General features: G+C 31.6%; 1 protein-coding gene across 7 annotated transcripts in view; it reads left to right on the plus strand.

Moving 5' to 3' along the window:
* LOC129616647 (uncharacterized) overlaps positions 1–14,994 on the plus strand; it is a 122,960-nt gene extending 107,966 nt beyond the window's left edge. For 2 of the 7 annotated variants that reach the window (XM_055532280.1, XM_055532277.1), the window contains one exon: positions 13,266–14,994. In XM_055532280.1, the coding sequence (XP_055388255.1) occupies positions 13,266–13,740 (475 nt within the window). In that variant the 3' untranslated portion in view covers positions 13,741–14,994. The remainder of the gene's footprint in view (positions 1–13,265) is intronic. The other 5 variants (XR_008697573.1, XR_008697572.1, XR_008697574.1 and 2 more) reach the window with 5 other exon arrangements.
* Positions 14,995–15,335: the final 341 nt, after the last annotated feature.

Below are 15,335 nucleotides of genomic sequence, written 5' to 3' on the forward strand. Positions count from 1 at the left end.
TTTAAGGGTTAATTGTTTGAGTTATGAAAAATAATTATATTTTTTAATGTCATGAAATTTACCGTTTGTGTTTATAGAAATTTGAAAAAGCTTGCGGTTTCGGAAATATAAGGTGTCAAAAATTCAAATTTTACGAATTTCAAGAGGCGATAACTTGAGAGGGGGTGGAGATGGAAAAATTTTCTTCTAAAGAAATAAACTATTTATTAGTATCTAAAAGCTGCTAAAATTTCAAGTTCCTACAACCTGGGGTCTAGAAGAAAAACGACGTAAAAAATTTGGAAAAAAAAGGACTTTAGATAGCGGCAAATTTGAACGGCCATTTTGTTTATTTAAAGTTTAACTGTAGTATACCGCGCTAGGAGAAGCAAGTCACTGCCTTTCTGCGTTTGAAAAATTTCAAAAATGCTTATGGTTTCATTGCAACAAATTGTTAAAAAAGGCCATTTTTAGGGTTTTGGGGGGCTATAACTTCTAGAGAGGGGAGATAGTTAAAAATTTTGTTCTACGGAAATAAGTTTCTAGTAGAGATCTATGTAAGTACAAAATTTCAGCTTTCAATCTTCAAGGGTGTAGAAGTTTTGTAAACAGACACACGGACAGACGGACGGACGGACAGAGTGAAACTAATAAGCACTTTTTTTCGAAAATCAGTTTTCGAGCCCTGATCTTTCCAAAATATGTTTATTGTTTTAATACGAGGAGTTCATATATTAAATTTCAATGAAATCGGTTGATTATTTCTCTTTATATACACAAAAATGTATATTTGGCCCGTAGTAAACGTCTAGTTGCCGATGCTTGATTTCTTCCAAAACTCAAAATGTTCAAAAATGTAAAACAGGCCCGCTAAAAAGTGCAGTTCCCGAGGCCTGATAAAAACCAAAAGTTGATCAATCCGTGCCATGGTGGAAATAAACTTACATGTAAAATTTCATCAAAATCGGTTTAGCCGAACTTGAGATACACGCGTGCACCACAGACCGACAGACCGACAGGTTGCTAAAAATAGTTTATTTACACTCCCCTACTATGGAGAAGTACGTTCCAACCGAAAACTCGATATGCAAAATTTGTTGCCATCACATAACCTACCTACTGTTTACATAATACGGTCGGTAAAAAAAGTCTTAGGAGTACAAGTTTTGATTTCATTAGTCTTATAATACTCAAATACGTTTTTAAATTTAATTCAATTTCTAATCAAATTTTTTCTGCTCTAACTCTAACTTTTTTCTCTCCATATCTAAAAATCTGATGTGGTCAGCACATAACCGACCGCATTGTGTATTGTCTAGTTAAATGAAAGTGTTAGAGAATATTATAAAAATGTCTGTTAAATACTTCTTTCCAAATTTTTAGGACATTAGTAAGCTTATAGTTAACATACTTAGAAAAATGTAAATTTGGCTCTTAGTAGAGTTTCGCTTTGTGCTACCCGAATTCCCTGAAATGCTCGCCAGTTAGTTTCGGTAACAACCAGAACTCAAAAATCAAATTTCAAGAAATTCCATCAATTTGTTCTGTGGATATGGTGAAAAATGTAAAATCGGCCCGCAAATCAGTTCTCGAGCCCTGATATTTCCAAAAAAGTTTTATGTTCATTGCTTTAATATGAGGAATTGATACATTAAATTTCAATGAAATCGGTTGATTATTTCTCTTTATATACATAAAAGTGTATGTTTGGCCCGTAGTAAACGTCTAGTTGCCGATGCCTGATCTTTCCGAAAAATTTACATGTTCATTGTTTTAATACGGGGAATTCACATATTAAATTTCAATGAAATCGGTTGATTATTTCTCTTTATATACACAAAAATGTATATTTGGCCCGTAGTAAACGCCCAGTTGCTGATGCCTGATTTCTTCCAAAAGTTAGGAATTTTTGCGTATGATCGAGCAAAGCTTATATATGAAATTTCAAGTAAATCGGTTGAATACTTTCTTCAAAATGGTGAAAAATGTAAAATCGGCCCGCAAATCAGTTGTTGAGCCCTGATCTTTCCAAAAAATTTTTATGTCCATTGTTTTAATATGAGGAGTTCATATATTAAATTTCAATGAAATAGGTTGATTATTTCTCTTTATATACACAAAAATGTATATTTGGCCCGTAGTAAACGTCTAGTTGCCGATGCCTGATTTCTTCCAAAACATACGAGTTTTTGCGGACGGTCGAGCTGAGCTTATATAAAAAAATCTCAAGTAAATCGGTTGAATATTTTCTTCAAAATGTTCAAAAATGTAAAACAGGCCCGCTAAAAAGTGCAGTTCCAGAGGCCTGATATATACCAAAAGTTGACCGATCCGTGCCATGGTGGAAACAAACTTACATATAAAATTTCATAAAAATCGGTTCAGCCGAACTTGAGATACATGCGTGCACACACAAACCGACAGACCGACAGACGGACAGACCGACAGGTTGCTAAAAATAGTTTATTTACACCCCCCTACTATGGTGAAGTACGTGCCCACCGAAAACTCGATTTGCAAAATTTGTTGCCATTACATAACCTACCTATTGTTTACACAATACGGTCGGTAAAAATGCCAGCTTCAATTCTATTTTTTATTTATGTTAAATTAAATCTTGCTTAGCATTCTCCTTTTCCATTTCCATTTCTTCTTTTTGCAATGCTATTTCATCTTTTTTTAAATCGTAAATTTTCCTTAAATATCTATTCATTTCGTGTAAATTATCGTTTGTTCTTGTCAATTGTTTACAAATTTTATTATGAATGTTTTTTTTGTCATTATTTTGTTGTTTTATAAGGTTGGATTTTTTATTAGAGTCTTCCGGATTGCGTTTGCTTCTCGATTGACGACTCGTTTCGACATGTGTTTCTCTAGAATTTGCTTCTATCTTAGATTCATCACAATTTTCATAATTAGTTATTTCATTTATTTCGGATTGGGTAGTGAAGTTTTTAAAATTCGCTCTATGGACTTCAGCGTCACTTTCAACAAATATATTTGATGAAGTCGCGGGTGTGCCCAAAATTTTTAGTTTTATTTTGTTCTACATTAATTCACTCCCGAATCGACGAGTATCTGTGACACCATCCACCGTTATATTTAGGTTGAGTAGATCTATCACAGATTGTTCCATAGGCGTGAAAGATATAATTTTAGCTGGTCCACTACCCCTTCCAGCAACATTTTTTTTATTGCTTCTTAATTTGCCTTTTAAGTGTATTTTATAATCTGACCAAGCCCTAAATATAAAAAATGTTTACCTGCTATCAATCACATATGTATGCATATGTATTAAATTCGTTTACCTTTTTCTATTCCACCACCGTACGAATTGGTAAACCATCTGCGTTTAATGAATCTGCCAGCTGGCTCCACAACCTCTCAGCTTTAACTCTGCCACCAACAGTACGTTGATATGCCTGTGCAAAATTTTTATGGTTTTGCATGAATTCTTTTAAAATCTTAAATTGAGATGGTTTAGTGTTTAGTTTTGACCTTTAATTGTAAATATTAATGGTAAAAATTTAATTAAGTACACTAAATTTCAAATACAAATATGTTTTAAATTTAATTTAGCGAAATAAATGTAATACTTACATTGTTTAATTTTATTTTTCCGACAACTTAAACTTTCGCAACAACATTCGTAAACAAAATGACAAGTGAATGAAAAGTATAAACAAGTATGCGAAAGTAGCATTCGGTTATACCACTTTTGCTACTTTCGCATACGCAAATTTGCGATATTCGATTTACCTAGTAAATTTAAAATGCGGGAATCGTTTTGCGAAAGTAGCACTACATAGTAGACCACCTGTATTGAAAAAAGCACTTCCCTTGTATCTATGTAATTTCTAAAGCCAAATTGAGTGTTACCAATACATACTCGTAGTTCTAGTTTTTTGTACAGTCTGTTATGTATTATTTTAAAAAATATTTTTAAAGTGGTTCATCATAATTATTCTACATTCATTGCAAGTTCTGGCATTACTCCTTTTCGGTAAGGTTATAAGAGTCGATTTAAGTCACTCTGTTGGGTAGATACCTGTATTATATATTTGATTAAATATCCGTTCGAAAATTTTAGTATTTTGTTCATCATTTAATTTTAACATTTCGGCTGAAATTTCACCAAGACTAACGGCTATATTGTTTTTTAGATTTTTTGATGGCGCGTTGAATTCCAAGTTTGGTGATTGATGGATCTGTTAAGTTTTCGTTTGATAAATGTTCTCGAATACAATTTTTGTCAGAAACAACTCGCGAATATAATTTTTTCATATTATTTTCTTCAGATCAGTTACTACTTCGTTTTGATTCTCTACTAAAGCAGAATGATTGACTTTACGATGTGCTCCTGTTTTTTTTTTACGCTTTTAAAGTAATTAAAATTACTTTTTGGAGTTCTTTGTTTTACGATTTCACGGTTTTTGCATTTACGGCTGTGGCTAATTAACTCAAGAATTTCCTTTGTCATCAATTTTTGCTTCAATAAAACCATTTTTTTGTTTTTGATGCTATTTAAGATGTCTTTTGTTTTGTTGACATAATTTTAGGCCATTTATATTTCTGTTACAATTAACGACTTGAAGTTTATTATTAATTTCCAACGCAATACTGGCTTTAGTAGATTGGTTTTTTAGCTTTTCAAAATTTACATTATTTTTTCGGACAGATTTCCGAGCTTTAGCGAGCTTAGTTTTCAATTTTACAACTAGAAGATTGCGGTTCAAGGATACATCAGCCTTGGTATGGTAATAACTTTGATGACTGAGGTGTAAACCTCTTATTAATTAATATATAATCTATGAGATTGCCTACTATATTTTGATAGTTATTTTGAGGTGACACCCGTGTATATAATCTTCTTTGTAATCCAACAAGATTTTCGTGATTTTCAAGTCTTTTTCTTGACAAAACTGAATTAATCTATCTCCTCTCGGATTCCGGCGCCTAGACCAAATGAGGCTTGTTACATCACAAATTCTATTGTTGCCATCTTTCGCGTTGAAATCTCCCATTATGAGGTGAATTTCGTGTGGCTTGGTTTCTTTTAATAGCTTTTCTATTTCGCCATAAAACTCTTCTACTTCATCATCTGCGTGATCAATAGATGTGTTATAAATTTGAGTAATATTTACCACTAATGGTTTGGTGTTAATTTTTATTAGCAGTTCTGTTGGAATTTGGAAGAAACGCTGTTACATTATTTGCTACGCGGTAAGATAATAAAACACCTACTTTTTTTAATGGTGTGGGTCATTGTTACCTGAGAAAAATACTTTTACATCTTCGGAGTAAAATTCGCCTGATATTACTCCAGTGGTTTCCCGTTGTATTCTAGAGGGTTCTTGGTAGTTTTCCCTTTTTCATTCAGCCGCCCTTTAAGGGAAACAGACGCTGTTAGCAACCGTCTATTGTAAGACAAACGATACGATGCTTAATTCTGGACCTTTCAATAAAAACGTTGAAGTAGCTTACAAAACGCACAAGTTTTGTTTATTCGCTGACCCATCTACACCATCAGGGTTGGTTACTTGATATTTCCAAACGGTGCCTCAGCTTAACAGGAGGTACAACCTGAAGGTTAAACTTGGCGTTGAGTGGTAGAGGCTAGGTTGATATAACTGGAAACTCTCAATATATTACGTATACCACCCCGTTCAGCTCCCTAAATACCAGCAAATACATTTATTTTAACAAAATCTTAAAAAATGTAATGAAAAATAAAAACCTAATATCGAAAATAAATTTTGTACCGAAACTTTAATTCTTCCTAAATTTTTAAAATTGAAACTTTTTTTAAACACTGTTTCATTTCACAGACGATTTGTGAAATGAAATGCAAAATTTCATTTGTAAATTTAAAAATATAAAATTTTGCAATTATGTCAGTAAATAAATTTTCACTTTGTTTTATGTTCAAAAAAGCTTTGAAAAAGTTCATTTATTAATATTATTTTTTTAGAAACTTTTACAATATAGTTTCACTTAAACCAAAAAGTAAATTTTTGGTTATTAAAAGCAAAAAATCAAGTTTAAATAATTGAAAAAATCTGATCTTAACTACATAAAAAAAAGTTAGTTAAATTACCTTCTGGTTGAATTCATAATACAAAAAGCTAAAATTTTAGTTCACTGCTTTAATTCTATAATTAATCCTGCATTCGGCATGATAACGTTACAAGAAACTGATTTATTATGCAAAATATGCAAATCTCATTACATTTTAAATTTTAATGTGTTAAAAGATGTGGAATGGAGGATCCCCGATGGTAGTTTAAGTCCGCCTTTCTTAGCTTTTTGATGATTTTTAACACATAAAAAGAATCTTGAAACCAAAGATGTCAATTATAAATCCCTTTTACAAAATCTTACTATTGTTATACGTATTACTAATTCATTTTATTGTGGTTATAAGTAATCACCTACATATTTTTAACTGACGGACCCTTATTTGTTGGTTTAACTTCATATGGTTAGTTAATTAGAAAGGAGGAGTCGGCGTCCTAAACCAACAATAGGCTAATAGAAGGCCAACCTACATCTTTCCGCAGCACACCCCTAAATCCATTGAAGTTCGTTGAAGAACTCAACAATCACCCACTGGCGCCACGTGATGCACGTCGTTCACCACCCCACTGTCTCGGCATCTCCAGCAAATATTTGATGAGGAGACGTTCTGCGTTCTAGCCATCTTTCCTAATAATCAGTGTCCCGCAAAAATGCCAACCGCAACACTAAGATCTCAGTGCGAGCAATTCTTTCGTCCTCGCATCGTTCCTCTTAAGCGCAAAAACTCTTGCAGCGGCACATCTTCCCCCGCTATCCCAAAGCATCTCCTTCTGTATCTATAATGTTCTTCAACTCCCTCAAGGGTGGATGCACCGACCAGTCTACTGACACAATGTCGATCCCTTCTACCAGTCTGATCAGTTCGTCGGCCCTTTCGTTTTGTTCAATATTATTGTGCCCCAGAACTAAGCAAAAGATTCCTCTACATAACCAGGATAATGCCCTCAAAAGCGCCCTATATCGCTCCACCAATCCAACTTTGAGTTTCCGAGTGCGGGTTTCCGAGTGCGGGAACTTAGCCGGTCTGTTATCCACGTAAGTGAGACAGCCTCCAACAATGTAACAGATTGTCAAATGACATAATAACAATTGTAATGAAATAATAACAACATAAATTTTATCAATGTAAGAGAAAAATAAATTCAAGAACTAACTTGGGCTGGCAATTTGATGGAGACTGCAAAAAGTGGTTCTACGGAGCCTGTGTTGGAAAATGAAATTGTGAGGTAATATTTAGCTGGTGCAGAGAAAATTTGGTCTTGCCTGTAAGGTTAAGCGCCAAAAAAGAAAATTTACGATTAGTGCTAGTAATAACAACTTAAATACTCCTTCGCATAATAATGCTAATAAAAATTCGAAGCATACAATAGATATTCGAACATTAGATAACAAGCTGGAACTTATAATTCAAAACCAGTCAATGCCAAATATTGATTTTCAACAACTCCAAAGATCAAGGTCAAGGAATTTAAAAGTTATATAGATAGCTTGATTGTGGAGAACTTTAAATTAAATTTAATTAAACTTTGAATTTTTAATTAAAATATTGAATATTGCATAATAAAATAGAAATTGAAAAAATGAGGCAGATGAATAATGAAGCTAAATAAATAATCAAATCGAAACTCGTTGATTGAGAATTTCAGATGAAGATAACCCTAAGTGTGCAATAAAAAATTTTGCTCAAAGAAGTTGGTATGGAGATACAACATATAATCGTATCGATCGTATGAATTAATAATAATAATTTTAAAAAATCAGGTGAGCCATATATAAATTTAATAAAGAAAAGGAAACTAATAATGAATACGTTGTAATGGGAATAACGGTACAGAACGAATATTTATTAATAAAAAACTTACTCCGTAGTTCGGCTATTTGTCCAAATGGGCAAGAGATATGAAGACGAACAAAATAATTTAATTTACTTGGGTAAAGTATAGTAGATTATTCAAACGTAAACACTCTTAATAGAAAATTATTAGAGTATTACATGAGTCATACTTTGATTTCTAATAATCCATCTTATGATATACCATTGAATATCCAGGTAAACAAGAATATTCATCAAATAAATATTAAAGGCTTTACTCCCAAGTTTTCTTCTAGAAAACCACTACAAGGTGATTTATCTCTACAAGGTGATCTACAGTATTTGTGCACGAAAGTTTTACGTATGAATCCCCACAAACCTATGAGTGATGACTTTAATAGCTTTATATCCATTAAAATAGCCTTTAATGGTAAGAAGTACAATGTTGTATCCATTTATAGACCACCTGAGAGATGTTCTGCACTAGTTGATGATTTCCCCTAAAATCTAAGAATACTGTATCAACAGGTAATATCAATTTTGATTTAAGAAATTGGCGTGATAATTCTATTACAAATTATAAAAATATTGTCGAGTTCAGTGGATATTTCTTTTGCCACCATGTTATCTATGATTTTTCTCAACGCAATTTTTCTGAGCATTTAGACTTAACAATAGAAATAAAAGCAAATATGCCAAAAACAGAAATAAAAATTAGCTGTACAAAGTAATTAGTGAAATGAAGTTCAATTTAACTATCAAAGGTATGTAAATAACATTGCTAATGAAATAATATATAAAAGCCAAAAAGCTATTAATAGCGCAACCATTATTGCCAAATCGAAAAGTAGTAAAAAATATTTATGCACCCTGGATATATGATAATTGTATTAATTTAATGGGAATAAAAAATTTTTGGTTTCGGAAATACGTAAAAAATCGTAATTCTGAATATCTGGAATTTAAGTATAAATACTGGGGACATGGATTCACTAATATAAAAAGAAAATGTAGAGAGAAGTATGGAAAATCAATTTGAAAAAGCAGTAGAAGATCCAAGAAAAAATTGGAACTTTATTAAAGAAAATTAAACTGCAACAACGACAATAACAGAAAGTTTTTGCTAACATAGATAGCGCAGATGAAAAAAATGCAAAAGTAGAAAATTTTAATATATACTACTGCAGTATAGGTAAACAAAAATGGCAAAAGATTGTGAATTTATCTACTGTCCTAAGATAAGAAAACTGCAGTACTTCAACTCTCAAGTCATCAATAAACACGAAATTCTGAAATTAATTAATTTCTTGTTCAGTTCTGCTACAAAAGATCTATGGGATATGTCAACAATTCTGCTGAAAAATGCAAGAATGAGTTAGCTGACAAGAAAATGTGTGTTGTAAACGCTTCTCTAAGTCAATTCAAAATCCCTGAGATAATTAAAAATAATTTCAGACCGATTTCTATATGCACTACTATTAGCAAAATAATTGAAACATTTGTTAACATGCAACTAGTGAAGTACTTGAGCAATGCCAAATTGACTCTGAGTAAGCATATAGATTTAAAAAAAAATTAATACCCAAGCAGCCCTATTTAATGTGATATCCGAAATACAACCCAGAATTTATAAAAATACGAGAAAAAATAGAGTTGAGTTTGTGAACTCTGTGATACACGTAGGAATTTGTTATCCTGTGTGAGAATGAATATGCCATAGCTGACATTGGGACAGACTTTAAGTAACCGTATTATCATATTAACTTATGCAAAATTTCAGTACTGTGTTTTCAATATTTTCTAAGTTATGAAAAAAATTACTATTGAAGTTGTCTGACAGCTACCACAAGGAGTCAAGAAATTTCAACGATTTTTATCACACATAACAGCCCTAAAAATATACTTGTTTTCACGAAATTTATATATTATAACTGCAATAATTTCTAAGATAATGTCAAATAACTTTTCCAGTTGTATGGCAGTTACCAGAAGGAACCCAGCAATTTCAACGACTTTTATCAAACACATTGGCTAATATATTTACTTGTGCGAAATTTCAATACCACAGCTTTTATAGTTTCTGAGATACAATCAAATAAATTTAGAAGTTGTATGGCAGGTACCCGAAGCAGTACCTCGATCACAGCCAATTTAAATAGGGTTCTGGCATTTACTAAAATAAATTAATTGTGAAAATTTGGTGAACTTAGCTCAAGTTTTTAAGTTATCGTTGGGATGGACGAACGAACGGACGGACAGACAAACAAAGCTAAATCGATTTGGAATTCGACGCTGATCGAAAACATATATGTGAGCCTATATCTCAGAATCTTATTTCTTAGCGTTACAAACGGTAACATACGTTCTTATACCCTTCGAACATACGTTCGTATTGGTATAAAAAAGACTACTGCGATTTTCTTTGATTTGAAAAAAGCTATAGTACTATATGTAATGGGAATAATAGCACTGAGTTTAATTAGTTTAAAAGTTTTTTTAGTAAGCGAAAACAATTTTCTGAGTGTGATAAATTAAAAGCACACTTGGCGATGAGGACTGCGGCATAATACAAGGCAGTTCATTTGGTATTCCTAAAATACATGAAATACCAATTCAAGTAATATGTTGCTTTCAAGCCCTATACTAGCTCTTTCAGAAACTGTTCATTTGAAGCCTCTATCTTTTTAACCAAAAAAGCTTGGTCAAATAAAAATTCGTAAAATCCCTGTATCTCGAAAACAGTTGAGTTTTGACAACTATTTCACGACAAAAATTTTACCTATTTTTGATGCCCTAGACAATGATATACAATATTGTACTCTTTACTGAATCATCCTGTATATGTGATTGTATCAAAAGTATTCATTTTGGGTATGACATATCATACAAAATTAACAAACTCATAAATATCTAATGTACATTTTCTCAAATTTGAAAAAATACACCAAAATCACGAGCATTCAAACACCCAATAGATAAAACATCAAAAACTTAAACGAGGAAATAAGTTTCGACAATGTAAACGAAAATTATTTCTCCTCGTTAAATGAAGTTTCAGAACTACGGTTATACAAACTTGAATTGAGTTCCTTAATAAAAATATGGAATTAGTGCAAGTAACTCTGTACAATATGTACATGAATTTAAAAAAATCTGATGTGGTCAGCACATAACCGACCGCATTGTGTATTACCTAGTTAAATGAAAGTGTTACAGAATATTATAAAAATGTCTGTTAAATACTTCTTTCCAATTTTTAGGACATTAGTAAGCTTATAGTTAATATACCTAGAAAAATGTAAATTTGGCTCCTAGTAGAGTTTCGCTTTGTGCTACCCGAATTCCCTGAAATGCTCGCCAGTTAGTTTCGGTAACAACCAGAACTCAAATATCAAATATCAAGAAATTCCATCAATTTGTTCTGTGGATATGGTGAAAAATGTAAAATCGGCCCGCAGATCAGTTTTCGAGCCCTGATCTTTCCAAAAAATTTATATGTTCATTGCTTTAATATGAGGAATTCATATATTAAATTTCAATGAAATCGGTTGATTATTTCTCTTTATATACACAAAATTGTGTATTTGGCCCTTAGTAAACGTCTAGTTGCCGATGCCTGATCTTTCCAAAAAATTTATATGTTCATTGTTTTAATACGAGAAATTCAAATATTAAATTTCAATGAAATCGGTCAATTATTTCTCTTTATACACACAAAAATGTATATTTGGCCTGTAGTAAACGTTTAGTTGCCGATGCCTGATTTGTTCCAAAAGCTACGAATTTTTGCGGACGGTCAAGCTGAACTTATATATAAAATTTCAAGTAAATCGGTTGAATATTGTCTTCAAAATGTTCAAAAATGTAAAACAGGCCCGCTAAAAAGTGCAGTTTCTGAGGCCTGATATATACCAAAAGTTGATCAATCCGTGCCATGGTGGAAATAAACTTACATATAAAATTTCCTCAAAATCGGTTCAGCCGAACTTGAGATACACGCGTGCATACACAGACCGACAGACCGACAGGTTGCTAAAAATAGTTTATTTACACTTCGCTACTATGGAGAAGTACGTTCCCACCGAAAACTCGATATGCAAAAATTTGTTGCCATTACATAACCTACCTATTGTTTACACAATACGGTCGGTAAAAATGTGTATTTTTTAAATTGGGGCTTTTTATACCCGTACGAACGTATGTTCGAAGGGTATACTAAATTTGGCTTACCGTTTGTAACGCTAAGAAATAACGGTCTTAGATATAGACTCAAGTGTATGTTTTTGATCAGCGTCAAATTCTGAGTTGATTTAGCTTTGTCTGTCCGTCCGTCCGTCCGTCCGTCCGAACGATAACTCAAAAACTAATTGAGCTAAGTTCACCAAATTTTCACAAATGATTTATTGTAGTAAGTGTCAGAACGCTATTTAAATTGGACATGATCGGAGTACCGGTTCGGGTAGCTGCCATACAACTTCAAAATTTATTTGGCTATATCTCAGAAACTATAAAAGTTATGGTATTGAAATTTCACACAAACGAATATATTAATAGGGCTAATGTGTCTCATGAAAGTTGTTAAAATTACTTGGCTCCTTCTGGTACCTGCCATACAACTTCAAAAGTTATTTGCCTATATCTCAGAAACTAAATAAGCTATGGTATTGAAATTTCATAGAAACGAATATATTAGTAGGGCCAATGTGTCCCACAAAAGTTGTTGAAATTACTTGACTCCTTCTGGTACCTGCCATGCAACTTCAAAAGTTATTTGGCTATATCTGAGAAACTATAAAAGCTGTGATATTGAGATTTCACACAAGTGAATATATTAGTAGTGCCGATGTGCTTGATAAAATTCGCTAAAATTTCTTGGCTCTTTCTGGTAGCTGCCATACAACTTCAATAGTAGTTTGGCACAACCAGTATTTTGAAAAACACATAGTACTGAAATTTTGCATAAATTAATATGGTAATACGGCAACTTAAAGTCATAGTCTGTCCCATACTCAGTTATGCAATTTTTATTCGCACATAGGATAACAAATTCGTACGGGTATCACAGAGTTGACAAGGTCAACTCTACTTTTTTTCTCGTTTTAGAATAAAATATTCATATATGTATGTTACATGTACAATTTATTTAAAAAACCGCAAATCAAATGTGTATGTATGTAACGTATAACAAATCAAATAATTTGTATTTGATTATTTATTAGTTTCCTCAAAATAAGAAAAACATTCTTATACTCAAAAAAAAGATTAAAAAAATTTTACTCTATAATGTCGCATTTTCAAACTTCAAAACTATGCAGTAAACTTTGTTTTGACCACGATAAATTATAATCTAATGCAAAAAAATTATTAATTTATTTTTCTTTCAATTAACTTTCAGAAACTCATATCTCAGTAATGCTACAACTTTTGGCTCAGATCTATCTTCCGATCACGGAACTCTAAATAATGAACTCTATGACAATAGTTTAAGAAAAGAAGAAAGTAATAGAGTTAGTAACGCGATGAATTTTTTTAAAGCGATACAAACTAAATCAAAAATTTTATCAACACAGAATTCAGAAAATTATCCTGGCTCGTCTTTGACAATGCCTTCTCAAGTCACATTAAATTATAGCAATTACAGTGATGTTGAAAGTGATGCTGATCCAGATATATCTGGTTTTGATAACGTTTATTTATTTGGTAACAGTAAAAGGGATGTGCAACGTTCAAAGCAAAAAAAGAGAGGAGATCGGCGTAGTAACTCATTTACAAATTATGGAAGAAGGCATTCCGCTGGTGACAGAGAATCATTGAAAAGATGTTCTTCTGCAGATTTACTTATGAATATGGTTACCCTTTCACTTACATAATGGTTAACCGTCACTCACTTCTAAAACTATTTTCCATAATTCGTTAGAAAAAAAATAAATACGTTCTTCTTCTTTTTCGAAACAATTTTTTTTTAAATGAATCAAAAGCTAATCATAAAAATTTTAATTAACAAGTTCTTTCAGTTTATTTTATAACTATTTAAGATAATGGGGCTTGTTCTGATTATCGAATCAGTAAGCTAGGCTGATATTTAGCCTATTGGTTTGTATTCGCAATAAGAAATATCGAAATTTTACGATAATTGTCACTCTCACATATAGATTTGATACTCAGAATAAGATCCAATTTTCTACTAAATATAATAAGCATATGTACATGCATACATACTTATAAATAAAATGATGAACTTTTTTGATTAATACGATTATTGCAAGTTGGTCGTTCCTCAGTACACCAAATGGGCCCAACTAACGCTGGTCATGAATTCCAACACGACACAATGTGCGCATTATAAGTCCCAATTGACATTGCCAACGGAATTGATTATTATGTTAGTTTTTTTTTGATACATAGTGATTTTTATATGTGAAATAAATGACGACGAAAACAAGTTATTTTAAATAAAATTTGTTAGTGAAAGTAGTTTAATAATTTTTTTTGTAGTATAGAAGAACTTTGGAATAAGGGGATGACAATATTATTTATGACAACAAATTAAAGTGTGACAATCAATTATCAATTAATGAACTAGAAAAGCGGAAATTTAGTGTTCAATGGAATTCGATGGTGAATGAAATTAGAAATAGTTTTTTATTTGTGAAAATTGCAAAATTGCAAAAAATTGTTATTTTGCAAAATCAAGCAAATGGCGTGATTAACATATTCGCCAAATCTTTCACATACTGGGAAACGGTCATTCATGTAAATGTTTTATCTACTAAAAAATTTTGCTTAAAATATGTCAGAATGAACTAAAAGCATGTGTTTAAATTGAGAATTTATAATAAATTGGCATCTCAATTTAATTATCACACTCACCCATATTCTATTTGTTGCAGCATTTGACGTGATTGTTTGTTATTTAAAAATCTTGTAATTTTCTGAATAAAATAAATTCCGAAATTCGAAATTCTGTATTTAAAACAAAATTCTTGTTAATAATACCAAATTCTCATCCCATCACTTCAAGTAATGCAACTATCAGAATATGTTTGATTAATGTAATTGTCTAAGTTGTTTTTGATAATACTAAATATTTGAAAATAGAAAATAAATATGAGATTAAGAATAATAAAAGCTATAAAATTTTAATAAAAAATTATATTTTTAATTTATTGTAAAATTTACTAATTTGCAGGTTTACGATTACTAAGTTGAATGCATTTCATTTTGTTGCTCTTTGCATATGCGATAAAATATACCATTTATTCTGAGTCTGATAAAATTTGTATAATTTAACTCCGTTTGATATTATACTCTGACTGGCGGCAAATAATAGGAATTACTCTATTCTTATCAAATTTTTTAAAAATAAAATTGCGAAAGTTTCATTGCGAGCTGATTTTTATTTTGATTATCATTTTCGTAGCAAATTGTTTAAGTTTGAGCTAAAGTCTGAAATAGTTTTAGTCTG

Source organism: Condylostylus longicornis, unplaced genomic scaffold (assembly GCF_029603195.1).
Source record: "Condylostylus longicornis isolate FDR11 unplaced genomic scaffold, ASM2960319v2 ptg000260l, whole genome shotgun sequence".
NCBI lineage: Eukaryota > Metazoa > Arthropoda > Insecta > Diptera > Dolichopodidae > Condylostylus > Condylostylus longicornis.